This window comes from Lagopus muta, chromosome 24, assembly GCF_023343835.1.
Source record: "Lagopus muta isolate bLagMut1 chromosome 24, bLagMut1 primary, whole genome shotgun sequence".
NCBI lineage: Eukaryota > Metazoa > Chordata > Aves > Galliformes > Phasianidae > Lagopus > Lagopus muta.
In genome coordinates this window covers 87,344-113,470 of record NC_064456.1, presented here as the reverse complement: position 1 = coordinate 113,470, position 26,127 = coordinate 87,344, and the positions used below count along the sequence as shown (strand labels likewise).

The following is a 26,127-nucleotide window of genomic DNA, read 5'->3' as shown; positions in this document are numbered from 1 at the left end:
GCCACTGCTGGGGGCTGCAACTCTGCTCCCAGCCCAGCGCAGCGGGATCTTGCATAATGCTGTGCTACAACACCCAGGCACTGCGGGCGGGTGAGGCGAGGACAGGGCTGCACCGTGCATTTCCTGGCGTGGGGAAGTTGACGTCAGCTCGTGCTCTTCTAACATCGAATTTCCTTACAAATACGAATTGCAAAGTTGGGGTGGGGGAGGACAGAGCACCCCCACACTGTGCTGAGGGAATGGCCACTGGAAGGTCTCTGTTATAGAAACACCCCAGTACTCTCTTCCTATGCATATTATTGTATGCGCTTTTTTTTTTTTTTTTTTTTTTTTTTTTTTTCTTTTTTCTGTCGAATAAACAAATGGAGCATTACGGTTGCACAGCCCACTGCAGCCCCCCACAGCTGCTGCTATTTAGGACTTTGGCTTTATTACAGGATTCTGCACGAGGTGTAGCTGTGCCAGTGAGGACACCTTTCCCCTCCCCTCCTCCCTAGGGAGGTGGAGAGAAATGCAAAGATTTGGGGGCAGGAAATGGCTTTGAGCAGAAGCCGGGATCAGTGGGTCTCACATCGGAGTGCTGAGGGCCCGTGGAGCATCACCCAGGCCTGGGGTTCCACGGAAGGACACTGGGGGCACCTCCTGGAATAGGGCAGCTCTTGGGGAAGCGGCGGGGAGGGAGGGGGGAGGGAGTGGGAGGGTCCACTCCAGTTTGCAGGGTCGTGGTTTGGGTGTGGCCTCGGTAGCGTTGCTCGATCCCTCCAGAGGCTCTGCTCAGGGCTGGGGAAGCATTGCATGATGACTGAGGGGCGGGGGGCAGTTCGCAGTATCTGGCGCGGGGGAGCTCTGGTATTGCATGGGGACGAGAAGCTCCCGGGCACTGCACGGAGCTGCACCTCCGTAGAGGTATTGCGCAGGGATGAGGCGATCCCCCCGGGGTTATGGTACGGAGGTGAGATCGCCCCCAGAAGCGTGGCATAGAGCTGCTTCCTTCGGGGGGCATTGCACGGAGTTGAGGACCCTTCAAGATCACTGCGTGGGGATGAGAATTCCCCAGCCACCGCCGGGAGCATTACAGGGGGCCTCGGCCATTCGACCCCGGTCCGCTGCCGCTGCTGCCCCGGGCAGTGCGCGGGGAGGGCGGAGCTCCGCGACTACGGAGCGGGCGGTGGAACGGAAAAACGCTCTGATTTGCATACCACCTCCACTCCAGCCAATGAGAAAACGATGCTGGCGGTGTAAAGTGGACGGGCGGACGAAACTACCAATGGGAGGTGAGCAGAGGGGCGGGGCGAAGGGACAGGGAGACCCGGCCGGCGCGAGCGCCCGGTGGCACTCGGAGCCGGGCTGCGGCGGACCGCGGGCGGCGGCGGACCGCGGGCGGCGGCGGTGGGCAGGTGGGGTCAGGATGGCGTGAGGTGGGGCGTTGCGGGATGGGATTGGGGGGCGGGTTGGAAAGAGCTTCACGCGTGGGCTCGAGTGGTCCCCGTCTCGTGCTGGCTGCGAAGCGTCCCAAGGAGGAGAGGGGGGAAAGGAGCGTCACGCCCACGGAGGCCGAGGGGACACGGAGGGGACGAGGGAGGGACCCGGGGGTGGGCACGCGTCCGTAGCGCTGTGTCTTTGGGTTCGCTCCGCTCGAGGAATTGTGCTCGTTCCCACGGAGCAGCGCAGCGCATCCCTCGCGGCAGAACCAGAGTCGGGATTGGAATGGAGGTTGAAAATTAGGACTGAGATTAGGATCAGGATTGGGATTGGGCTCGGGACTGGGACCAGGATTAGGATTGGAATTGGGACTGGGATCAGGATTGGGATTAGGATCAGTATTAAGATTGGGATTGGGACCAAGGTTACAATTGAGATGGGGACCGGGGCCCATCAGTACTGCAGTGCCCAAAGAGGGAATTTATTTTCAGAGTTGTCAGAAGATGAGGTTGTATCTGAACAGCTGTGTTCAGATATAATGAGTTTCCTAATGGCATTGACCAAAAATACCCCCGAGTGCAGGCAGCAGTGTGTGGTTTCATTCAGGATGGGTGCAGCAGCATAGCCAAAGTAAATGGGGCATCTTGTTCAGATCCCTTTGTTTCCTCCCTCTGTAGCTGTTTGGGTCTCCCAAATCATCTGGATTTTATTTTTTATTTTTTATTTTGTTTTGTTTTGTTTTTTGCACCCAACCCACACCTGGCAGGATGTCCTGCTGTCACACCAAGTGTTCCCTGGGTGTCCTGAACTATGGAAGTTACAACCTGTAAGGAGTAACCCAGGGTTGAGCCAAGCCAGTGTCCTCGTGGTGCTGTGGCAGGAGATGCCACGTGAGTCCTGGACCCCATTGTGTGACATTGCACTACCTTGGTGAGCCAGGATATGGGATAGTGGGGAGGAAATATGGGATGGGAGGAGAAGATATAGGGTGGGAGGAGGAAATATGGGGCAGGAGGAGGAATATGGGTTTCTGTGGAGGTGCTGGAGAAGTGATTGTTGGTGGAACCCTGGGAGGGAAAAAGTGATGGTGAGATAGTAGGGAGTGGCCCTGGATGTGGCCATTGTGTGACCCTGGAGGTGTGCTGGAAGAGCCTCAGTGATGGCTATGGTTTGACACAGAGGTGGCCGTGGTGTGGCCATTATATGGCCCTGGAGGTGGCCATACGTGGGATCCAGTGCCGGGGGACCTGAAGGACATGGACTGCATGTTTCCTTGAGGTCCCTTTGGGATGAGGAGGGATGTGGAACAGTACCCTCTGAGCAGGAAGAGAGCAGCGCCGGAGATTTCTAGAAAGCAGACCCCAAACCACCCTGCTCAGAACATCCCTGTGCTGCTCTGCAATTAGGTGGGTTTTAATTGCAGATGTGCACAAGGAGAAAGCTCGCTGGGAACCTTTGAGTCGCTCCACCTGGATACCCAGTCCTGCCCACCTTTGTTAGTGCCTGGAGGGTAATTAGCTGCTGGATGAGCCCAGGGAGAGGCGGGCTCAAATTTGGCCAATGCTTCCACACCATTGTTGAGTGCTGATGAGAGCTTTGCTGAGCTCTGAGTTGTGCCACTGTTTCCCAGCTCATTACCTTCTACTCTAATTACTGCGGGGGTCTGTGCGCACAAAGAGGTGGGGGCATGCATTCCAAAAGCATCCCTGGGCACTTGCGCAGAGCCTCATGTCAATCTTTAACGCCCAGCACAGGGAGAACACCGAGAAACACTGCCCAGATAGGAGCAGACCTGCTTAGGAGCTGCAGAAATTGGGGGTAAGGCGCTGGTGGTGGTGTGTTCTGCAAAGTGGGGCATTTCTAGAGCTCTGGGAAGGAGTTGCTCACAAACAGTAGTGCTGCTCGTGGAGAATTACCCTAATTAAAGGTAGTCACATTTCAAGGATATTTTTAAATTTACGTTAGTTGCCTAATTAAATAAAACTGGCCATAGGCAGTGTTGTCTTGCTTTCCAGTAACAGTGTTTCTGGCTTGCGCCCCGCTTGCCAGTGAAAGGCAGCACAGTGTGCACTGTTGGTGTGTGCACCCTTGTGTGTGCAGCACTGGTTTGTACATACTAGTATGTGGCTATACTATGCATATGTGTGCATAGGTGGCTGTGCACATTGTGCATGCACATATAGTTATGCACATTTGCATGCACGTGTGGCTCAGCAGAGGTTTCAGAACCTGCTCTTGCAGTAGCTTCCATACATCCAACTGTACCTTCTCTTGAGCGCTGCTTTGCAGGCAGACATTGGGGTCTGTTCCCCGTACAGGTGTGCGGGGCTCTTGGTGTGCATGGATTGATGTGTTGGGATTTCACACTGTGCTCACAAAATGCTGCTGCGGATGGTAAGTTGCGAAATAGAGCCCACTGATTACGGGGGAGCTGTTGCAGTTGAGGCTCACCTGGCCAAAATGGACAGGTGCATTGCAAAAGCCCTCTGTTACAAGCAGTGAGATGCCGTTATAACAATTTAATGTTCCTTTCCAGATTTATCCAGGAAAAAACACTAACTTGGAAAAGAACTGGCATACTAGAAATCCCTTGTTTGCCCCATGCGGTATTGATGTGCGCTCCTTGTACGTGGGGATGCAGAGCAGCAGAGGCATAGCAGCAGAGCCCAGTTAAGTTTGCTCCGTGGCCTGCAGGCTGTGTTTTGGTGTGCAGACAGGAACAAATCTGTTCTGTTTTTTTTCAACCTGGAAGGAAACAAGACCACGTTCCCCTCTATTGTGTGAGCAGCACTGAGCTCATGGAAGCACTGCTGCCCACAGAGCAGAGATTTGTAGATACCCATTCATGTACATACCACTTCTCCATTTTTGAGTCACATTATATAGGTTTTACACACATTCTATCATCTGTCTATGATATATATGGTTACACAGAGGGATGGGTGGTCTCCTTGCTGCCACCACGCTTTGTCCTGGCTTTGCAGCCCCCGGGGGCACAGAGCTGAGCTGCAACTGACCTGTGAAGCTGTAGCGACTGCGTGTAGCACTGGGTATTCCTTGCAAGCACAGGAGTTGGCATTTGCTTTAATGAAAGCTGCCCTGGAGCAGCACCTGGTGTGTCTCTGGGTGCTGTTGGGGGTGTTCTTTCCCCCTCCTGAGTTGCAACACTTTGCACAGTATTTATTAGAGAAAACCGTTTGCTCTGTCGGAGGGAAGTGAAACTGCAGTGTGGTGAGGAGACACACAGCGTGTCCCTTGTTGCCATATGAGGCAGCATTTGGGAACAGTGGGGTCCCACTTTGGGGCTGTATGCGTGCCAAGCCAGGACCCTCCCTTTTTCGCTGCCCCCCCCCTTTCCTCCCAGCTCCTGACAACCTCCAGGAGAGACACTGCAAAGTTTCCACTTGTAGCTGGAAAGTTCCCGGTATTGTGATTTCTAGGAAATGCAGGCTGGGATGGTGGCAGAACGGGGTCCTGTCAGACTTTGGCCTCTCCTTTCATTGTTGGGAATGAGCGGCCAGTTTTTACGGGGCAGGTTTTGGTGCCGGTGCCGTATCCAGTGCAGTCCTGGGGTGTTGTTCTCAGAGGGTTTGTGTCCAGGTGCTGAAGCCTCTGGGTTTGTCTTGGTTTTAAAACGTTTATTACAGCTCTTAAGTTACAGGTGTACACTGAAATGGTGTGAAGCCACCCTGTTGTGGTTACATGTCACAGTCAGGACATTTCCCATTATGCCCACATTCACATGGATCCCTCCTGGCCCTGCAGCCTCTGGTACATGGCTCCAAGCAGGGAGTCATTGCTGCTGGGCACAGCTTTGGAGAATGAATGTGATGCTGGACCCGGCCGATCATTCTGGCCTGAGAGAGCACCAGCCCTGGCGTGGAGCAGAGCTTAGGGAGCAGCAGCCTTCCTCCGATGGATTGCTTCCTGTTAATCACTCAGGAGCCCCACCAGCCTTCCCTGGCTGTGCTTGTGCCTCCACAAGGCTGGAGATGAGCAGAAGCAGAGTCACCTTCTCTCTCTGTTTTGATAGACGAAGGTTTCTGAGCTCTGTCCCAATACACAGTGGTCCTGTAGGCTGCATCCCTCCCTCTGTTGCTGACGCAGGGCATCGCCCCCCCACTCCTCCCTGTGCCTTGGCCAGCTGCCCTGGATAGCTGCACTAATTGCTTACGTAGAAAAATAACGAGGAGGATGCGTGTGGTGTATTTTTAGATATCTCTTGGTGGGATTTGGCGACTGGTGATGCAGAGCTGGCATCTCCCGAGCCATCTTCTGTGCCCCCATGGTGACGCTTGATGCACCCAGGCAAGCTCTGCCTCAACAGGCTTTGGAAGGCTTGCTGTTCTTTGTATACATGGATGGGGATGATCTGAGCTCCGTGGGGTCTTGCTGTATTTCTGCTGTGCAGTGTGCTGGTGGCTGCAGCCAGGAGCACATGGGCTGGATGCAGGGCACCTTAGAGCGGGAGGTGGGAAGCTGATGGATGCTGCAGGATGGGCCATTCAGCTGAAAACGATGTAGAAATACCCTGAGCTTCCCAACTGCCCTCCTTGCACCAGTGCTCTTAGTGCTTTTAGGGGTTGCCATCCAAAATCTCTGCAGAGCAGGGGAAGTGGAGCAAATGCAGCATCTCATCATACATAGCCCCAAAGACTTATAACGGGGCACTGCAGCGGCAGTTCTCTTCTTTCTCTGTTCACTCCTTCCTCGTGGAGCCCTTTGTGTCTTGCTGGTTTCCTGTGCTGGGAAGGCTGGAGTTGGGTTTGTCCCACTCAGCCCAGGCGCAGTTGTTCTCACAGTGTGACTGATCTGCCTTGGGAGCTGAAAACATCCTTTCTGTGCTGTTTATGAGGCCTCGAATGGATGATTTCTAATGTTGGTTGGCGTCAGCTTCCACACGAAAGGCTGTGGGAAAGTTTGGCAATTACACTGACTTTTATAGATCTGTTTTATGTTTCAAAAACCCTTGCTTTCTATTTCTGTGTTGTATGGTTCCTTGATTACGTGTTGCACAGTAGTGTAGCGACCAAAACAAGTCATCCCATCTAAGGGAAATCATCGGGAAATGGTTTTTTTCCTCAACCAGAAGCATTTATGTTCTCACTGGGCAGCGTTTGTCCAGCTCTGCCACGGATGAAAGCCATGGTTGTCCATCGCCGTGGCAAGGCACACAGCAGCCTACACAGAGTTCAGGTGCCTGGCTGCATGGGTTTTGCATCGTGTCCTTGCAGTGCTTCCCCATGCAAACTGCACTGTGTTCTGCTTGTATTTTGTTTCAGCAAAATGTTCAGTGCCACCGATGTGGGCACGGTCTGCTGGCTGCAGCACACTCTTCTCCTGTACAGTTGTTGCTTTGGGCAGCACTTTGCCCCAAAAACTCATTTCTTGCAGTCTTCTAGCAGATATTCTTTGTTGGAATTCTGTTGGCACTGTGTTTGCACTGCCCTGCTTTGCCTTTACGTCTTCCCATTGGGGTGAGACCATGTGGTAATCCACAGCATCAGGGCTGACCCACAGCCTCAGCACCTTTTTGGGTCTTTTTGGGCAAGAGGAACGATGCATGCCTGCGTTTGGGCCATTCACTTAAGAATAATGCAGCCTCTGACGGAACAGGAACTCGTTCCTCGTGGAAAATAATCTTCATCAGTGCGTGGCGTAGCTCGAAGCACAGCATTGTGCAAAGTTTCAGACAGCATATAAGAGGGGCTGAGTTGAGGGAAGGAAGAGCTCTGAGGGCTCTGCTTTCCCCTCAGAGCATCTCAGCCTCTCAGCTTCACCACTTTTCGTGGTGTCTGCTGATAAAGGTGCCTGAAATCTCTCTTTTGGTGTTTATTACTCTTTGGGCTGAAGGCCAGCATCTTGTTAGGACTGCAGTCGTGCTGGTGGAGCGTCCCCCCAGAAGGCCCCAGTAGGTTGGGTGCAGCCAACAGCGCCGAGCTCCTGCATTATGCTGTGCACTGGGAGTCCCTTGGTCGGCACCCTTTGACCTGTTGGTGCATTCTGTTGGTAAAACCCTTTCTGGGAGACTCTCTGTAGCAGTGTGAGAGGACCCAGGGGTGAGAACTAGCAGGACATGACTGTCTCCATCATGGTGCCGCAGCGTGGATCCGGCTGCCAGGGCAGCTCAGTGCCTGCCGCTGGAGCTGCGTGTGCTTGTGGTTCAACAGCGCTGAGCTTGGGTGGCCCCTGGGAAGGGATTTTCCGCTCTGCATGCTTGAGATGTTCTCTAAACTTCCTGCACGGCCAGCAGCACTAGGGCTCTGTAGTTCTTAACCCTTTCCCCCTCCTCCTGTCCCTCCATCCTCTCCCTAGCTGTGCTGCTTCTGCCTGGGGACAATGACAACTGACGAGGCCACCAAGCCTGAAGGTGAGGTGCAGGCAGCTGCGCTGGCGGAGCGTGGGGAGGACATCACACCTACCCGTGACCGCGGCGTGCTGAAGGTGAGTGGGACCTGCAGTCGTGGCCATTTGTCATGGCCCTGGGGCCGTGTTCTGTCCCTGTATTCCTGGTGAGACGGACACTTCTGAGCATCGAAGGATGGAGCGAACACACTGCACACGGGTTCAGTCTGCTGAATGAATTTCACTGCTATTGTGTTTCTAATCAGATTATTAGCCTCAAATCCACAAAGCATTTTTGTGTGTGACTCACAGACATTAGAAAGAGCACATTACTTAGGTCATGCAGTCTGCCTCGCAGCTCCTGGTTCTCATTCGGGGCCATTTCTGGATAGTTCTGCTTACCAGCACTTGCTCTTCTCCAGCTGAACAGGACCTTCCCTCTAATAATAGCATCCTCCCCTGTTGGGAACTGCTTGTTCCAGGCTGTAGCAATATAAAAGAAAAAAAAACAAGTGTTGACAAGAAGCGAGGAGTGAAACAACACACCCCCATGAGTAAAGCCCCATGCAGGGGGAACTGCACTGGTGTGGGGCTGGGTTTTAGGAATCAGATGGCTTGCCTACTGCCTTCCCCTGTGTTAGGGCAGCATTGCAGGAGAGGGTTTAAATGTGTACACATGCCTGTATTTTTTTTTTTATAATGGGTATATATGCATCCTAAGCTCAGCGCAGACTCTTTCCTGTGGGTGGATTTTCTCCGTAGATCATCAAGAGACCCGGGAACGAGGATGAGTTCCCTATGATTGGAGACAAGGTGTATGTGCACTATAAGGGCAAGCTGTCCAATGGCAAGAAGTTTGACTCCAGCCGCGACCGCAACGAGCCCTTTATCTTCAGCCTGGGCAAGGGTAAGGGGATGAGGGATTCCCGTGTCCCCATGGGATTAAGGAACAGCTTTCTGGGGTCCCGCTCTTGTGGGTTTTCTTTTTTTTTTTTGGGTTCCTTCCTGATGCCACCTCTCTCCCAGGCCAGGTGATCAAGGCATGGGACATCGGGGTTGCTACCATGAAGAAGGGTGAGGTCTGCTACTTGCTGTGCAAACCGGAGTACGCCTACGGGGCTGCTGGCAGTGCTCCTAAAATCCCCTCCAATGCCACCCTTTTTTTCGAGGCAAGTACAGGGCTGGGAGATCTCTCTGCTTTCTGCCTTGCCAGCCAGCTCTGAGAAAGAGGAAAAAAAAAAAAGCCAAACAAAAAACAGCTTGCATTCCTGAAACGTGTCCCTCTGCTCCAGGAACCAATGCCAGTGTTTTTTCAGCAATGTGTGTCTGAGCCGAGAGTCTGCGGTGGGGAGCAGCCCTGTGGGGAGAGCCGGCACAGCCTGGCTGTGCAAAGGCACGCGAGTGGGGAAACAGCTCGGGAACACCTCCAGGGGTTAAAAATCTGCTCCTGTGCTCCCCCTGCACCTCTCAGCCACGACTGCGCTCTTCCCTGCAGGATTAATAAACTCAGTTTTGCTGTTACTTTGTGCTGCACTTCAGGTACTGGATGTGGCCCAATTTCTAATAAATTGGGTGTATTATGCTGTGGCTTGGAGCTGGCTTTTATGGGCAACTTCTGCTTGTCAGCTGAGCACAGAATTAGTTTGCTTGGCTCTCCGGCTTGGGGATGAACTGTTGCTTTGTGGATTTTCTGTTGTTTTTCTCCTCTCCTTCCTCTCCACCCACAGTTCTGCCTACCTTCCCTTTAATCCTTTAGATAGAGTTGCTTGATTTCAAAGGCGAGGACCTGTTTGAGGATGGAGGGATCATCCGGAGGATCAAGAGGAAAGGAGAAGGCTATTCCAATCCCAACGAAGGTGCTACAGTGGAAAGTGAGTACTGGGTTGGGAACTGCCCTTGGCACAGCATGTGACAGCTGTTCCAGAACTGCTGGCTTGGAGGGTTTTACTGGAAAACCTTGAGCTGCGGGAGCAGCCAGCTGGGGATGGAGCCACTGCTCAAGGACGGACCGCACTCTGTTTCTCCAGTCCCTATGGGGTCTTGGGGTCAGCCTCTTTCTTTTTTGTTTGCCCCTCCCTTGTCTATGAGTGGCTCCAGGATGTGTTTGTATCCAGGACCAGTGAGGTGGATTTCAGCCTGTAGCACTGGGATTGCCGAGGTTTTTACTTAGTGTGCAGCTTGCCGGGTGCTTGGGCACATCTTTTTGTCCAGAGGAGGAGGCAGCAGCCTCTCTGGTCTCCTTGTTGCTACGCTTATTGCTGTTTTGGTGGTTTTCATTGCATCTGCTGCAGCATGGGCTCTTTTCCTTCTCATGTGGCCAGAGGACAGTTTCAAACTTCTGGTCGTAGCTGATGGGGGATGAATTAACACAAAAGGGGTCTGTGGATTCAGTGTGGTCCATAGTGCATTGCAGTTCATTCTGTCCAGTTTCTCGCTCCCTCTCTGTAAGCGGGACTGAGTGATTCTGGTCATGTTTATGGAGCAAGCATCTTACTCAGGTGGGGAGAGCCAGGCTTTTGTTTCTCCTCCTGCGAACAACTCAGCCATAGAAGTGGAACTAACATGCCATCTCTGTAAGGCATCTAGTTTCTTATCCCCATTCCAGAGCTCCTGTTCGTTCAAGAGGGTCCAATTAACTTCCATTAGTGAAGGTGAAATTAGATCTGAACTTACAAAACTCACTGTCTGTTCCTCTCACAGACTTTCTTAAGACGATGTTCTTGTCTCATGCTGATCTATCTGCCTGTCACATGGCTGGACCCTGCTGGGAGTAGGGTTTCAGGCTGCCTTCCCCGTCTCTGAGGTTAACTTGAGAAACAGGCTAAACAAAATGACAACTGGCCCCATTTCCTCCTGCCTTTTTAACACTGGAGCTCTATGTGGGGCTGCGTTTCTCTGCACCTCAAAGCTGACCTGTTCCTATTTCAAGTGGATGCTTGGTTGCAAGCAAACACAGAGAACAGGAGCACACACACAGTCAGGATAATAGAGATGAATTCCCTCGGAGGCAGTGCTGCGTAGAGCAGGAGCACTGCGCCAAGGTGGCTACGGGTCCTTTGCACCAACCTGCGATCTGGGGCCAGAGACCATAAATGCATCCCAAGGAGAAAAGATGCAAAGGAGCAGTGAGCCAACCTGGCAGTCTTGCAGGGAAACGTTTTGGGTGCAGAGAGGCTTTTTATTTTTCAAATGCATTGCTGTTTACCTCAGAGTACTTTGCTTGAGGCTGGTTTGCAGGGTCACCCAGCAGCAGAGGTGGGACCCCAAGGAGCAGCTTTGGTTTATGGGAGTGCACAGGCAAACTCTCTGTTCTTCTCGCTTCCCACCAAATCCAGCATCAGGGATAGCTCCCAGGTGCCTGAAACCTCTGTTTGAACCATGCTGGGGAAACGTGCACTAACCAGGGCGAGCACCTCCAGGCTGGAGTTTCATAAGCAGTTCTATCAGTTAGAGTTTTACAGGCTGTAGTTTGCAGGTCCATTTCCTAAAACACGGGCTGCAGTCAAAATCCCACATTCCAGCTTTTGTTACAACCTTTCCCCACCCCCTCCCCCTCCTCTCCATTTTAATCTGAGTACAAATTGCTGTCAGCACATCAAGTTCATGTGCCAGCCGCACTCGGTACACTGTGTTCTGAGCTCTTCAAAAACAAAATCACTGCAGGCACCGGGAGAACAATAAGTCAGCACTGCAGCCGAAGGGATGTGCAGAGCCCGGCGGGGGCTTTTCTTGCTGTAATCCAAGAGCAACCGCAGCCAGCTGACCTGCTTCAGATAGCGCTGAAATGCTCCTAGAAACCGGAGCAGAGATTTCCCTGTTGCTAGTGTACAATTAGAATAGAAGGAAAACTCTTCTGCTTCTCTTGAAGCAAGGGCTGGGAGCTCATATTCTTCTGGGCATACTGTTGTGAGGAGGGCTTGTGGGATCACTGCTGTGTTCTGCTGGTGACAGGTGACCCAGGGATCCGCAGTGCCGTGTGCTTGGTGCAGGGCCACGGACAATGGGTGCAGAAAACACAAGCAGAGACAGCAAGGAGCCGTGAAGTTGGTGGGCTGCTTGTGCTTTAGGCTGAACGTTCCATTTTCCCGAGGAGATCAGCAGGGTTTAGCCCTGGAGTGGACTTGCAGGAGTGTTTTCCATCATGCAGCCTGGCTGCACAAAGCAGAGTGCTGTCCTCGGCAGCGCATCAATGAATGGCCAAATCGTCCCCACTTAGAAAAGGGGTTAGTTTCTTCCCAAGGCTCTCACCTCTCCCCATTTTACTGACATTTATATTGGCAGTAGAAACCTTTCTGGCTTCTCAGCAGCGTGCGTGTGAGAAGCTCATGTCCATCCATCCATGCTGTTGGGTTCTGCAGCAGTGAGCAGCTGCAACATACTTAAGCACTTTTGGAAGCATTAATGCCTAACCATGATTTTTTTTTTCCCTTGTTGAAGGCTTTTGGGGAGTTTTCCTGCAGTAGGTGGGAGTGTCTTATGAGATTGCTTTTATTTTGTTTGCTTTGAGTGCAGGGAACACCCGCTGTCCCCCAGGCGCACACCATCCTCAGGATTGAATAAATGAGGAACGATCTCAGGGTGGAAATCATGCCAGGAGCACCAGGTGGCAAATTTGCCGGGTCTGCTGTTCGTTCTCCAACTCCATGGGCTGGAACAGTGTGCTTATTGGTTGAAGACAAAAAATATAAATGTTTATTTTGTACTTTCGGTTCAGTAGAGGCAGGAGAACATGGCCTTGTTTTCGAGGTGTAATGCGAGCGTACAGTGTAGTATAGGAGATCTGTAATCACCGTGATAAACTCCACGTGGCAGTGTGCCAGGAGCAGTATCCAGTTCCAGTAAGGCTGACTCGTGCAGTGCAGCACAAGAGGAACATATTAGTCATAATGTTTATCTGTTGTCTGCTCCTTGCTGGGATGAGATATGGCTGCACTGCTTTTTAGCAATGTTCTTCAAGCCCTCCCACCCCTGTCTGCTCACTGTCTCCCCTGATGCTTCCAAGGCTCTGGCTCAGTTTGGGGGAGGATGTGGGATTTTGGGGTCTTGTGGTCGGTCACTGGATGGAACTGCCCCATCTCTGCTCCCGCTTCCTTAAGTGCCACCTATATGCAAAATTCCTTGGAAAATGGTTTATGGGGAGCCACAGGGCTCAGGGCCCACACGGTGCTGACTGCCTGTGGTCTTCACTCTGTCCCACAGTTCACCTGGAAGGGTTCTGTGGTGGAACCCGCTTTGACTGCAAGGATGTGAAGTTTGTAGTGGGCGAAGGAGAGGACCACGACATCCCTATTGGCATTGACAAAGCGCTGGAGAAGATGCAGAGGGGAGAGCACTGTGTCCTCTACCTAGGGCCACGGTAAGGGATTCTGCGCCCATGCTGCTCGGTGCAGGGTTGAAACTTCCAATATTGGAGGCCATTGGAGCATTTGTGAAAATGCAAATGTGCCAACAGAACTTCTCCGGGATATGTTAGTATCACCAGCAGGGAATGCCAGAGTGGTAAGTGGGAGGCAGGTACTTGAAAGGGGTTTTATCCAGCTGTTGGCGCTCAGGAAATCACTGTTCCTTGTCCTGACGCATGATGAAAGCTGTGTAAAGCCAGGTCTGATGCACCTGTGTGCATCTGGAGATGCACATGTGTAATGCATCGTATGCTGCAGCATATATTTGCTTCTAGAGGATAATAGCACTCCAACCCAACAGCATTAGCATGGAGCCGGTTGTGAGAACAGCAAGCCACTTGGTTGTGTGCTTGCTAAAATGAAGATACAGGGGATTTAGCTTTCCTCCTGCTTTTTAAAGATGCTGGTTGATGAAGGGGGGTATTTAGGAGGAGAATGGCCGAGTCAGCAGAGGAAGGAAGGGGCTGGGGGGAGGCTGGTCCCGGGGGGAGGCTGTGGGTGCCCTGACCTCCCCCCCGAAAGCTTCTTGCTTCTTCCCTACAGATACGGCTTCGGCGAGGCAGGGAAACCCAAGTACGGCATTCAGGCGAACGCTGAGCTGGTGTACGAGGTCACGCTGAAAAGCTTTGAGAAGGTGAGGGCAGGACTCCCCCGCACTCCCCACACTGTGCTCACCCTTTGTCCCTGGCCTGGCTGCGCCACGGCCCCTGCCGAAGTGGAGACGTCAGCAAGGATCGCTGTGTTCTTAATTTGTTCTTGTGTGTTGGTTTGTTTCATTTTTCTGGCCAAGCTCCAAGGCTGGTCCTCTTATTTGTTCCTAACCTTGTTCCTTTTGTACTTTTTTTTTTTTCTATCTCCTTGGGCTGCACAGAAAAAAAAATATTAAGATTTGAGTCCTGATGGGAGAGGGTTGGGGTGAATGCTGGAGTGCTGGAGGGGCTGGGGATGGGGACAGGGACTGGGGACAGCATAGGGATAGGGCAGGTGCTGCTGGGCCCCTAACCTTGGCTGGAGCAGGGATGATGCCAAGACCCTATGCTGGGGAGAGATCTTCCTTTTTTTTTTTTTTTTTTTTTTTTTTTTTTTTTTTTTTTTCATTCTGTGGGGTTGCTATATGTGTACCACAGTGGACAAATCATGCTGTATAGCTGGGCTCAGAGTGCATCCTATCCCTGCAGTAGTTACTCTGCACCCCAAGGCATGCCCTTTGTGTGCTCCATGAATGTTTCCTATTCCCTATCTGCTCCACTCCTTCAAATTCAGCACTCTGCCCTGTGCAAGACCACCTTGCTGAGCCCCACTCTATTAAAGAGAAATCCTCCAAAGCTTCCTGGGGCTGTCTGGATTGTGGCATCCCATTAACTTTGCTCTTCTTACCGCTTCCTAAGGGTGTGCATGCAGGTGGGTCTGGTGCTTTGGAGTTGCATGGTGTGTTGATCTGGCGCTGTTCCCACCCTGCAACTGCTGCTATGCCTTGGGGTGGTGGCTCTGAGCTTGTCTTTGCAGGCCAAAGAGTCATGGGAGATGGACACCAAAGAGAAGCTGGAGCAGGCTGCCATCGTCAAGGAGAAGGGGACAATGTACTTCAAGGTTTGTGACACCTGGATAGAAGCAGGGAGCTTGCACTGCTGGGCCCTTGGAGCAAGTCCTGGTTCACCTCACTGGGTCTTCAAGGAGTAAAAATATCAGAAATGTCCCCTCCCAAAAAGTGCCAGTCCTCTGCCAAGTCCTCTCCCTGCGTAACAAATACACTCCATAGGCAACGCAGCATTACTGGGGCCATGCAGCCTCATCCACTCCTGCCTGCCCAGCTATTCGCTGTCCTCAGCAGATCCACTGTCTTTCTGAGTCTGGATTCATAAAGTAGAATCATAGAACCGTGGAAAGATTGGGTTGAATGAGAACTTAAAGATCATGAAACTATGGAACGGTTGGGTCAGAAGGGCCCTCGCAGCCCTGCCGCCTTCCTCCCCACCTCAGGACACCACCAGGGATGGGGCACCTTCTGGGCAGAAGTGCTGGATAACCTCACTGCCCTCTGAGTAAAAAGCTCTGCCTAACATCAAACCTAAACTTCCCCTTTTTATTTTAAACCCTTCCCCGTATCCTGTTTTTGCTCCATCTCAGGAAGGCAAATACCTGCAGGCGGTGATTCAGTATGGGAAGATTGTGTCCTGGCTGGAGATGGAGTATGGCTTGTCAGAGAAGGAGTCAAAAGCCTCCGATTCCTTCCTGCTGGCTGCCTTCCTCAACCTGGCCATGTGCTATCTGAAGCTGCGCGAGTACACCAAAGCTGTTGAGTGCTGTGATAAGGTATGGGAGCACAACTTTTGTTTTACTCTTCCTTTCCTATTCAGTTTGTCTTCGCAGCAGTTTCCAAAGGGCACTGTGTTGGTGGCATTAAGAACACTTAACTATTTTATAAAAGGCTCAAATTTACAATCGTTTGAGTTGGAAGGGACCTTTGAAGGCCGTCTGGTCCCACTCCCTGAGCTGCACAGTGATACCCACAGCTCCGTCAGGTTCTCAGAGCCCTGTCCAGCCCTGACCTTGGGTGTCTTCAGAATTAGGCATCCACCAAAATTTAGGAATCTTGCCTCTGGTTCTTCATTGCATAAGGCTTGCTGCCTTAACTCAAATGGAAGTTACCAATGAGACACATCTGTGGCTCTCAGGAAGCTTTCACTATAAGGAAATAACATGAAGCTGGGACAAAAACTCACAGTATCCATAGTGAACACGCTGCTGAGGGTTGCTGGGTTCTGGAGAACTCTGTGCTTGCAGGCGCTGGGGCTGGACCAGGACAACGAGAAGGGCTTGTACCGGCGGGGTGAGGCCCGGCTGCTGATGAACGAGTTTGAGCTGGCAAAATGTGACTTTCAGAAAGTGCTAGAGGTGAACCCACAGAACAAAGCAGCCAGGTCGCAGATTGCCGTCTGCCAGAAGAAGACAAAGGAGCACAATGAGCGGGACAGGAGGATCTACGCCAACATGTTTGCCAAGTTTGCTGAGAGGGATGCAAAGGTTTGTCGTGCCTGGAGGTTGGGTTTGGGATGCTCAGCATGGTGATGGGGCTGAAACAGAGCAAATGGAGACTGGGACAAGGGTGGAGGTCTGGATGGCAGTTACAGGTCACGCGTGGGCTGCAGCTGTAGGTCATGCATGAGTTCATAGAATTTTAGAATCACCACGGTTGGATAATACCTACACAATCATCCAGTCCAACCATCTACCTATCACCAATATTTTCCACTAAACCATGTCCCTCAGTACAACATCTAAATGTTTCTTGAACACCTCCAGGGTCAGTGACTCCACCACCTCCCTGGGCAGCCCTTTCCAGCACCTGGCCACTCTCTTGGAGAAGTATTTCCTAACGTCCAACCTGAATCTCCCCTGGTGCAACTTCAGGCCATGAGGGTCGTATATGTGCTACAGCTATAGGTCTGTGTGGGCTGTGGCTGTAGTTCACTTATGGACTGCAGCTGTAGGGCTGAATGGGCTGCAGCTATAGACTGTGTGTGGGCTGACAGAGCAGCATGGGAAGGAACCCCTTGGTTCTTGGTCTGTTGCACACAGAAGCTGCTGTCAGGTGCTCACTTGTCGATTAAAGTGTTTAGGACATGGGCCCGTGACAGCTGGCAACAGATTTGGTGTTTGTGCTCCAGGTGCCGTCCCCTGCCTGTGGCGATTGATGACATGGGTAAAGCAAAATCTCAGCCGCTCTCTGGCAAGGCCGGGGGGAGTTTGAGACATGATAGTATGAATTTCCTGAATCATATAACCCAACACTCTGCTCCTCTGCTTATATAAGAGATCGCTTTCTTGTAATAGGCTCTTATCCAAAATTCCTTCAAACAAAAACCAATGCACAGTGTACCATAACGGGAGAGGACAACTTTGCAGTCTGTGTGAGTCATTTTTGGTATAATCTCTTCTGAACCAGTGTCTGAAAATGAGGCGGTGGAATATGTGAGTGCAGTGGACAGGGAGCAGCTGTGGCCCAGCACCAGGAGGTGGGTAGGGAGCGGGGCTGTGCTCAGCTGCCAGCTGTACGTGGGCTGCAGGATGTTGTCCTGCACCCGTGGGTCTGGCTGCAGCTATAGCTTGTTGTGTATGGGCTGCACCAATAGATTGTGTATGGGCTGCAGCTATATCTCCATGTATAGACCACAGGTACTGCCCAGCACGTGGACTGCAGCTCCATAGCCCATCATTCCTGTTTCTCACTCTGTGTTTCTCTTTCAGGAAGCAGCCAGCAAAACCAGAGTAGAAAAAGAGGCAGCGACAGCATCATGTGATGAAGGCAAAGAGACAGAGGGGCACGTATGATGGAGGAGGTGGCAGAAGGGCAAGCCTCCTGCCTTCAGCCTGTGCCAAGAACTTTGCCAGGACTCAGGACCTGCTGGTGTTTCCTTGTAAAGTTTGTTCCAGTTTGTGTGATTGTGGAAGCAAAAGTGCCTCGCAGAGATCAGACCAGCCCGGTGCTGCTGCCAGCTGCGAGCAGTTGGATGGTGTGGGACCACCACCAGTGGAACAACCACCTTCGCAGGGGTGGGGGACAAAGAAATCAAAGCTGGAACTCCTGGCTTCAGGAGGCTCACCTTGCTCTATGTCCTCTGGGAGCAACTGGGATGTCGAAGCAGTGTGGCAGGATGCAACCAAGCCTTCCTCATGCACTGCCTTCCTCCTCTTTCTTCTCACTGTAGGGCTGGGGGAGCTGCAACAGGGTGTCCGGACCCCACTGTGCTTACTGGTTGTGTTCCCTGTTCAAATTTTTCAACAGAGGTTTCATGGCCCATAGGAACAAAAATAATTAAAAAAAAGAAAAAAAAAAAAAAAAAAGAAAAAAAAAAAAAAAAAGGAGAGAAGCAGTGGTCAGGGAGCAAAGGGGAGGTTCTTGTGGAACCGGTGCTGCACGGTGCCATCCTCCAGCCAGCCCCGTGAGAAAGGATGTGGGCACTGCCTGCAGAGAACAGCTTTCAAGTTTTTATTTTTACTGTCTGGTCTTTGTAATACCCATTGGAAGCTGGAAAATAGAGAACTGAAAAAAAAAATAAAAATTGGTTAAAATAAAAAAGTGCTTCTCTGCTCCATCCCAGAGGGGATGCAGCAGTTTGAGTGTGTTATGGAGTTATTGCTGTCTTCTAGGCCTGGTCCTGCTTTGGAAAGCTGTTTGTAGTCCTGCTTTGAGATTCTGCTTTGGGGTATTGCTTGGGGTCCTGCTTCGGGGGTGTTGCTTTAGAGTGCACCTTTGGATGCTGCTTTGAGGTCTTGCTTTGGGGTTCTGCTTTGAAATGCCCCTATGGGTGCTGCTTGGGGTCCTGCCTTGGGGTCTTCCTTTGGGGTGCTCCTTTGGGGTCTTGCTTTGTGTTGCTGCTTTGGAGTCCTGCTTTGAGGTGCCACTTTGGGGTTGCAGCAGTGCAGACTTCCCAGCCTGGGGAGTTTGTCCCGATGCCTTCATTTGTTCAGCACCACCGTTTGGGAGATTTGGGGCTGGTGTTTCAGGGTTTCGCTTGCCCCAGGTCTGGTTCTGGGGTAAAAAGAATGGAAGTGATGGCTCTGCAAAAAAATGTTTTCTTTTTGCAAGCAGGGCAAACAAGTCACTTTGGATCAGCTAAAGTAATGTTTTCCTTAGGAAACGACTCTGGCTTGCTCCACAGAAACTTGTAACTCTGGCTACACGGCTCGAGGGTGGCAGTGTTGAGCACACCATGGCTCAGGGTGCTCCTCTCTGCGTGGGGTGTGCAGTGTCCAAATGCCACCTAGTGGCACTGGGTGCTGCAGGGAGCAAGGCTTCAGTGGGTTTGATGCTGCAGTGGGGTTGTGTTGAGGAAGGAGTGGGTTTGATGCTGCAGTGGGGTTGAGTTGGGTAAGCAGTACGTTTGGTGCTGCCATGATGTTGAGTTGGGTAGGCAGTAAGTCCAGCAGGGATCCTTGGCTTTTCTGTGCAAACCAACCCCAGTTCTGTGTTTCTATCCCCAACACTGGGTGAGAAAAAGGAGGCAAGCCACAAACAAATCCCTCAGGCTCCCTTTTATTGGGATTACTGCGACAGCTGTCACTCTCCCTGCAGGGCCGGCCAGCCCTGAAATCCTATTACTGAGTTTCAAGAGAAATAAAAAGTTAATCATCTCCTCTGCGCACTCCTGTGCTGCTGGCACCAGGGCTGAGGCTGCACCCATGGAACCAGCTCTGATCCTATAGGTGCTGCAGCGATGCCACTGCAGACTGAGATCCTGCGTGAGGTGTGGGCCATCGACAGGTGAGGTCCCTTTTTCTCCCTTTTCAGTTTAATGGTTTGTCTTAGTGTAATTCTGTCGAATTTTTTTCTCTTTTTCTCTTTTTTTTTCTCTTTTTTTTTTCTTTTTTTTTTTCTTTTTTTTTTTTTGCTTGTTTGCTTGCCTCAATGGTCAGTGCCTCGGTGCTTGGTGGCTTACAATGGGAAGAGCATTAATTAGGGCACATTCCCGCTGGTTAACCTCACTGCCATCAGCACTGACCAAAGCAGAGCCCAGCCTGTGCTTGGCCCTGTTGGGATATGGGGAAGCTGCTTTGGAAAACTGCTATCCGTTTTGGCTCACATTCATCAAAAAATAAACTTTCCAATGGGGCCAGCCCTCACCCATCTGCTTCCTCTGCCCACAGCCCCAGCGAGGAGCTGAGCAGCCCTCAGCAGCAGCGGCTGAAGCAGGTGAGGAGCAATTCTTCTACGGGCTGAGGATGGGTGCAGCCCCTGGCCACATTGTGGTGGGAGTGGAGTGGGGTTGGTGCTCAGTCCTGGGTGAGTGCAGGCGTTTGTGGGACCCTACTCTGCTTCTGATCTGCGCATCCTTCCCAAGCCCATCTCCATCCCATCAGATGGGGCCTCAGCTCCTGATTAGTGCTTTAATTAATCATTTCAGCTGTCAGCAGTGTCACTTTCCAGGCTGTGACCCCTTCTAGGGGTGGCTGCATTTTGAGGCAGCCCTTTGGGACAGACCCTGACAGGGGTCTCTGCAGCAATCTGAGTACTCTGCTGTTATTAGCAGACTTTGTTAAGTCTGCTAACAAAGTGGAGGGCCATCCTGTCCCTGGGCTGCTCAGGTGATTAAAGGAGGGAAAGAGCTTTTTTGTAGCCAGCTGAAAGAATTTGGGATTTGCAGTCCCACCACGAGACCCTGAGGAATATGCACTGGGAGATGGCAGTGGGTTAGTGCTGTGGGGCAGATCCATCCTTTTGTGGTGCTGAAGTGCTGGGGGCTCTGCCTGGGAAGGATCCCCTCAGAGCAAATCCCTCACAAAGGGGGGATGCTTTGCACCCAGATGTGATCAGTGCTGATGCAATCAGTGCTGCATCACTCCTGGGGGACCCCGACCAGGTGCCCTCTCCCTCTGATGTCCCCTGCCTGGTGCTGAACCACATGCTCTGCATTTGGTAAATCAGCATTATTTATAGCCCAGGGTAAAGAGGATTAGGTGTGCTGCCTTTAATCCCCCACTTCCTCCTGCCCTGCTTCTGCTGACCTCGATCCTTGCAGCTCTGGTGTCCCTAGCCTGTCTCAGCACATGGCCTTCAATCTCCACCCCACAATCCGGTTTCCATAGGAAACACACGTGGGCGAGAGGAGCCAGAGGGATTTTGGTCCCCACACTCCCTGTGTATCCCTTGTGGCTCACATATGGTGGTATGGCATCATGTCCCCCATCCCCTGGACAGGCATGGTGTGGTACTGCTGCCCTCCAATCTCTCTGCTAATGGCCCGTTCTGTTTCCTTCTTGCCATCCCTCTGTGGGCCAACCCCATGGTAAGTTGTTCATGTAACAGTGCAGCACGTCCCTTGCAAGAGCTTTTGCAAGAACAATGCAAGAGCTGCCGTGCTCACAGAATCCCTTTCCAAAATGCACCAGTGTGCTCCAGCTGCTGTAAGAGCAGATGCTGAACCATGGCACGGTCGGTCTCTGCAGCATCGTCTGTGGGGCAGAAGCTGAAGAAGAAACGGCAGGAGCCAGCAATGGAGCCCGAAGCCAAACCACGACGGCTGCGGGTGAAGAAGCCAAGTGATCCCAGGGGTACCAAGGAGCCCCATGGCCCAGTGCAGGGTGAGCAGCTTATGGGGGCCCTCTGCCAGCTCCTGTTCCCTCCAAAGCTTATGCCCCATGCACCCATGGTGCTCCTTGTCAAACGGGCTCTTGAAATGTGCAGGGGTGAAGAAGGTGGGGAAGAAAAAGGAGAAAGGAGAGGAGGAGGGTGATAAGGAGCCCAGCTCCAAACCCCTCCGGGAGCCTCGGAAGAAAAAGGAGAGCTCAGCGCCTCGATCCCATGTGGCCAAAGGCCAAACAAAGCAGCAAGGTGAGGGGACACGGTGGGCAACAGCCACCCTCCATGGGCACATGGAGGTTGTACCACAGCATGGTACAACCACATTCCCTCACGTACCATGTGTCCCCACAAACCACAACCCTGTGTGTCATAACCCCAAGCACTTTGTCCCCACTGTCCACCCCACTTATATCCACAGCAATTCTGCATCCCCTCAGGGTGCTTTTTGCCCCCAAATCAGCCTCATGCGTCCAAAAAGGATGGGGAAACTCCAGCCCCATGTCCCCACGCCTCGTGTCCCCACTCACCACATCCCTATGTCCACGCTATCAGTTTCTGCAGAAACCCTGCACACCCCTGTGGTGGTTTTTGTCCCCAAATCAGCCTGATGCATGAAAGGTGGGAACCCCCCAGATCCATGTGTGTCCCTCTGTCCCTTGTGTGCCACCACCATCTCTCTGCTGTGTCCCACTGGGCAGAGGTATCTGAGGAGGAGGAGGAGGAGGAGGAGGAGGAAGAAGATGAGATGGAGAGTAAAGATCCTCCCAAAAAGCTGAAGAAGAAACTGACGAAAGAGCCACCCTCAGGGGATAAGAAGCTGAAAGCAAAGGGTGAATACACAGGGGTGGCACAGTCCCAGTCCACTGTCACCATGTGACCTCTGTCACTGGCTGTCCCTGGTCTGGCCCTCCAGGTGACAAAAGTGATGCTGACAGCAAAGCCAAATCTACCAAAAGCGCCAAGAAGGAGCCGATATCTGTGTTCCATGTGAATGGGGAGAAGAAGGAGAAGAAGAGCAAAAAGAAAGGTATGAGGTGAGCGGGGTTGGCATCCTCATCCAGCAGCTCCCATGATGTGTGATGGTGTCCCCATGTTCCCATAACCCTGTGTTCCCATGCACCGTTTTCCCATATCCCCACATCCCTGTGTCACTTTGTCCCTGTGTCTCCATGTCCTCATGTCCCCATGTCCTTGTGCCCCCCAGCTGCCACTGGCAGTGATGAGGAGGATGACTCTGATGCCAGTACCAAACCTATCCGATCGGGTAAGAAGAAGAATCCGGTGTCACTCTTCCAGACTGGTGGGGACCCTCCCAGAGAGAGAAAAACCAGGAAGAAAGGTGGGAGCAGCGCTGGGGGGCCCCAGGGCCATGGGGGGCCTGGCTATGGGGCATTATTAATGATGTGTTGGCATTCTCTCCTGTCTACAGCCCCTAAAGCAGCAGAGAGCGAAGAGGACGCCTTGGAGACACAGCAGAAGAACTCCAACAAGAAGGGCAAAGGGAAGAAATCTAAGAAGGTAATGGGGGGAAATGCCAAAGACACCCATACAGTGGGTCAGGAGCCTCCCCTGGAGTAGGTCTGCATGGCCATACTGCCCCCAGAGCCAAATCCTGAGGGCACGTGGGGTGTAAGGAACTGGGAAATGGCAGTAAATGGCACAGGGCTTGGGATCCCCCAAAAAAGCTGTGGTGTGGCCCTGCAGAAGGAGGAGAGGCCGCTGTCACCTGTCATCGAGGTAGACAACCTGGAGAAGTTTGTGCTGTCCCCAGCGCCACAGGGGGTGACCATCAAGTGCCGGGTGACGCGGGACAAGAGGGGTATGGACCGGGGCCTGTACCCCACCTACTACCTGCACCTGGATAACGACAAAAAGGTGAGCAGGCAGGGGGCCGGAGACCCATGGGAACACCCAAGGAGTGCTCCCATACGGTTTTTAGGGCATGCCTATGCGCACCCCACTGGGTTACTTCTGTCTCATTTTTCCTTGGAAATGCCAAAGTTGATGCAAGGTATGATGCCAGAGAGGTAATGCTCGTGCCACGCATAGGGACACTGACAGTGTTTTGGGGCTCAGCTGCGCCACAGTGGTGCTGGTGGTAGGTCAGTGGTTGGATTTGCTGGTTTTAGTGGTCTCTTCCAACCTTAATGATTCTGTGATTCTATTTAGGGACATGGCTTAGTGGCCATGGTGGGGATGGGTTGATGGTTGAACTGGATGATCTTAGAGGTCACTTTCAACCTTAATGGCTCGATGACTTTACAACTTACACAACGTCACAGCCGTGTCCCCATTGCACAATGCAACATGCAGAGGGTAAGGTGAGGTGACAGCTCTGTCCTAGCCACGTCATGCCCCCAGGTCTTCCTGCTCGCTGGGAGGAAGCGTAAGAAGAGCAAAACCTCCAACTACCTCATCTCCATCGACCCCACAGACCTGTCACGGGGTGGGGAGAACTTCATCGGGAAGCTGAGGTGGGTGCCACCAATTTTTGCACATCAGATGTGGGATGGGAGTGGGATCAGTGCAAAAGGAGAGGCTATGGATGGTGGGATTTGGTGTGAGATAGTGATGCTGGTGGCACCAAATCTTGTCCCTCTGCTGCAGGTCCAACCTGATGGGGACCAAGTTCACCGTGTTTGACAATGGCTGTAACCCTGATCGGGCCAGCGCCGATTGGTCCAATGTGCGGCAGGAGCTGTCGGCTGTGGTTTATGTAAGAGTTCCCCCCAGCAGAGACTGAGGGACCACCAACCTGCACTCCCTTGCTGGGGCATCACTGGGGGCTGCAGAGCCATGGAGCCGTGCAATGAGGCTGCAGCCCACAGCAGTTGCTTCTTTTATGAATGGGGCATCTCTTGCAGGAGACCAATGTGCTGGGGTTCAAAGGGCCCCGGAAGATGACAGTTATCATCCCTGGGATGAACTCAGACAACGAGCGGGTGCCCATCCGACCCCGAAATGTGAGTCAGATGGCCAAGGATCAAGTGAGGATGGAGCCAGCAAGCCCTCTGGGCAGGGTTTGATGGGGTTCACTTGAGGTTCACCTGGTTGAGGCATCCCTCAATCTCAAGGCACCTCTGTGGGAGGTGGAGGTGTGGCGTTAGTCTCTTCCCAGCCATGTCCTGCTTCGGAGTTGTGTGCTCCAGAGCATCCAGGGACAGCATCCCACTGTGTGCCAAGTCTCACCCTCTTTGCCCTCCCCAGGACAACGATGGGCTGCTCATGAGGTGGCAAAACAAGAACATGGACAACATTATTGAGCTGCACAACAAGGCACCGGTGTGGAATGACGAGACCCAGTCCTATGTCCTCAACTTCCACGGCCGTGTCACCCACGCCTCCGTCAAAAACTTCCAGATTGTGCATGGCAGTGACCGTGAGTGGAGGGATAGGGTGCAGGGGGGACTTGGCTGACTCCCAGCACCCATTTTGCTGTTTACTTCTTGCTCAACTGCTCTGGGGTTTCCCTGCGTTCTGCTCCGGCAGAGGGAGCACGTGGGTCGTGCACGGTCATGCAAAATAGGGCATGACTCGATCCTGGAGGGTGCTGAACTCTATAGCACCGCAGCATCGCCGCCAGCACACACCCCATGCGTGCTCCCCATATGCACATCTTTGGTGTGCATCATGCCTTGGGGATAGTCCCTTAGGGTGACCCTTTGGGGTGATGGACACAGGATCCGGATGTGGCTCAGGGGTACATTTGTACCCCCTTTGCCAGCGGCACTGCCTGCCCCACGGCAAAGCAGACACGGCCCCATGGCAAGCGTCCCAGCATGGGGCAGCACTCAACCCTCGTCACCTGTCCCGCGCAGTCAGAAGCCATCGGCACCCGCGGGTGTTGAGTTACAGGACAGAAAAAAACCTGTCGGGGGCCCCCGGTTATTTTTACAGATTTCCTGCCACCCGTGCTTTGGTAACAGTGAGTGTCCCATGGGGGGCAGTAGGCTCTGGTTCCCAGGGACAGGGTGCTGGGGGGACCATCTCCTCTGAGGTGCAATGCAAAAACGCTGCTTTTTGGTTAATTGAGCTGCAGGGCAGTGCAGCAGCAGCCAGTGTACGAGCTGGGCATAGGTGCCCCCTTCACAGTGCCACTTGGAAAGGGAAGGTGTGGGTGTGGGAGCCGTCCAGCCCACACCAACGCACTCTCTACTCTGTCCTGCAGCTGATTACATTGTGATGCAGTTTGGACGTGTGGCAGATGACGCCTTCACCATGGACTACAACTACCCGCTGTGTGCCGTGCAGGCCTTTGCCATTGCTCTCTCCAGCTTTGATGGGAAGCTGGCCTGCGAGTAGCTCCATGCTGTCCTGTCCCCATCTGCCCCCCTGGTTCCTGTGTCTGACACCACTCCATTGGGCACCACTCTGTCAGGCACCGTTTTGTTGGGCACTGCTTGCCTGGCTGTGGGCAACTTCCCTGGGAACTGGTTACTGGTCTCAGACAGAAGGAAGAGTTAAACCTGAAATATATATCTTTTTTAGTTTCTGTTTTGGGTTTTGTAGCGCAATCTTTAAACAAGAAGAGGATGTGATCTCCTTTGGTTGGCGGTTCTTCATACCCACACCAAAGGTCACCCCCAGCCGCCAGCAGCACCCAATACCTGATTTCATTTAAGAACTGTCAGCAGGAACAGTGCTGTTTCTTGGAGACAAATCTCCAGATTTGTCCCAAATTGCCAGCCTAGTGATGCTCTTCTGTTTTCCAAAAGCTGCATGGCTTTGGGCTTCATGAGTCATCACTGTACTGGGGGCAGATGGAGCCCTACATGGGTGCATGCATAGCCCTATCCCTTACCCTCATGGGAAAGCTGGAAGGAGAAACAACTGGTGTGGTTTAGGGCCAGCATCTGGCTAGGTGCAGCCAGCAAA

The 26,127-nt window shown here is 52.6% G+C and overlaps 2 protein-coding genes across 6 annotated transcripts; both read left to right on the top strand.

Moving 5' to 3' along the window:
* The first annotated feature begins 1,252 nt into the window (after window positions 1-1,252).
* Window positions 1,253-18,360, top strand: FKBP5 (FKBP prolyl isomerase 5). 5 transcript variants are annotated; one of them, XM_048925652.1, is made up of 12 exons: window positions 1,342-1,397; window positions 2,189-2,352; window positions 7,738-7,866; window positions 8,530-8,674; window positions 8,794-8,936; window positions 9,524-9,638; window positions 12,967-13,123; window positions 13,713-13,803; window positions 14,676-14,759; window positions 15,297-15,482; window positions 15,954-16,193; window positions 17,418-18,004. In XM_048925652.1, exons 3-12 carry the CDS (start codon window positions 7,762-7,764, stop codon window positions 17,499-17,501), a joined length of 1,350 nt encoding a protein of 449 aa, XP_048781609.1. In that variant the 5' UTR covers window positions 1,342-1,397; window positions 2,189-2,352; window positions 7,738-7,761; the 3' UTR covers window positions 17,502-18,004. The 5 variants fall into 5 exon arrangements, with proteins under 5 accessions (XP_048781610.1, XP_048781608.1, XP_048781609.1 ...); XM_048925654.1 differs by lacking the exons at window positions 1,342-1,397; window positions 2,189-2,352 and adding exons at window positions 3,787-3,816; window positions 17,116-17,185 and having other exon boundaries at window positions 17,418-18,360; XM_048925653.1 differs by lacking the exons at window positions 1,342-1,397; window positions 2,189-2,352 and adding an exon at window positions 1,253-1,274.
* Window positions 18,361-21,471: 3,111 nt separating this feature from the next.
* TULP1 (TUB like protein 1) lies at window positions 21,472-25,554 on the top strand. The gene is given in 13 exon segments (XM_048925631.1): window positions 21,472-21,537; window positions 21,539-21,600; window positions 21,602-21,764; window positions 21,767-22,082; window positions 22,166-22,279; window positions 22,457-22,591; window positions 22,682-22,770; window positions 22,957-23,127; window positions 23,614-23,726; window positions 23,860-23,968; window positions 24,117-24,215; window positions 24,460-24,631; window positions 25,421-25,554. Coding segments are annotated over 13 exon segments (1,743 nt in total).
* The last annotated feature ends 573 nt before the right edge of the window (window positions 25,555-26,127 follow it).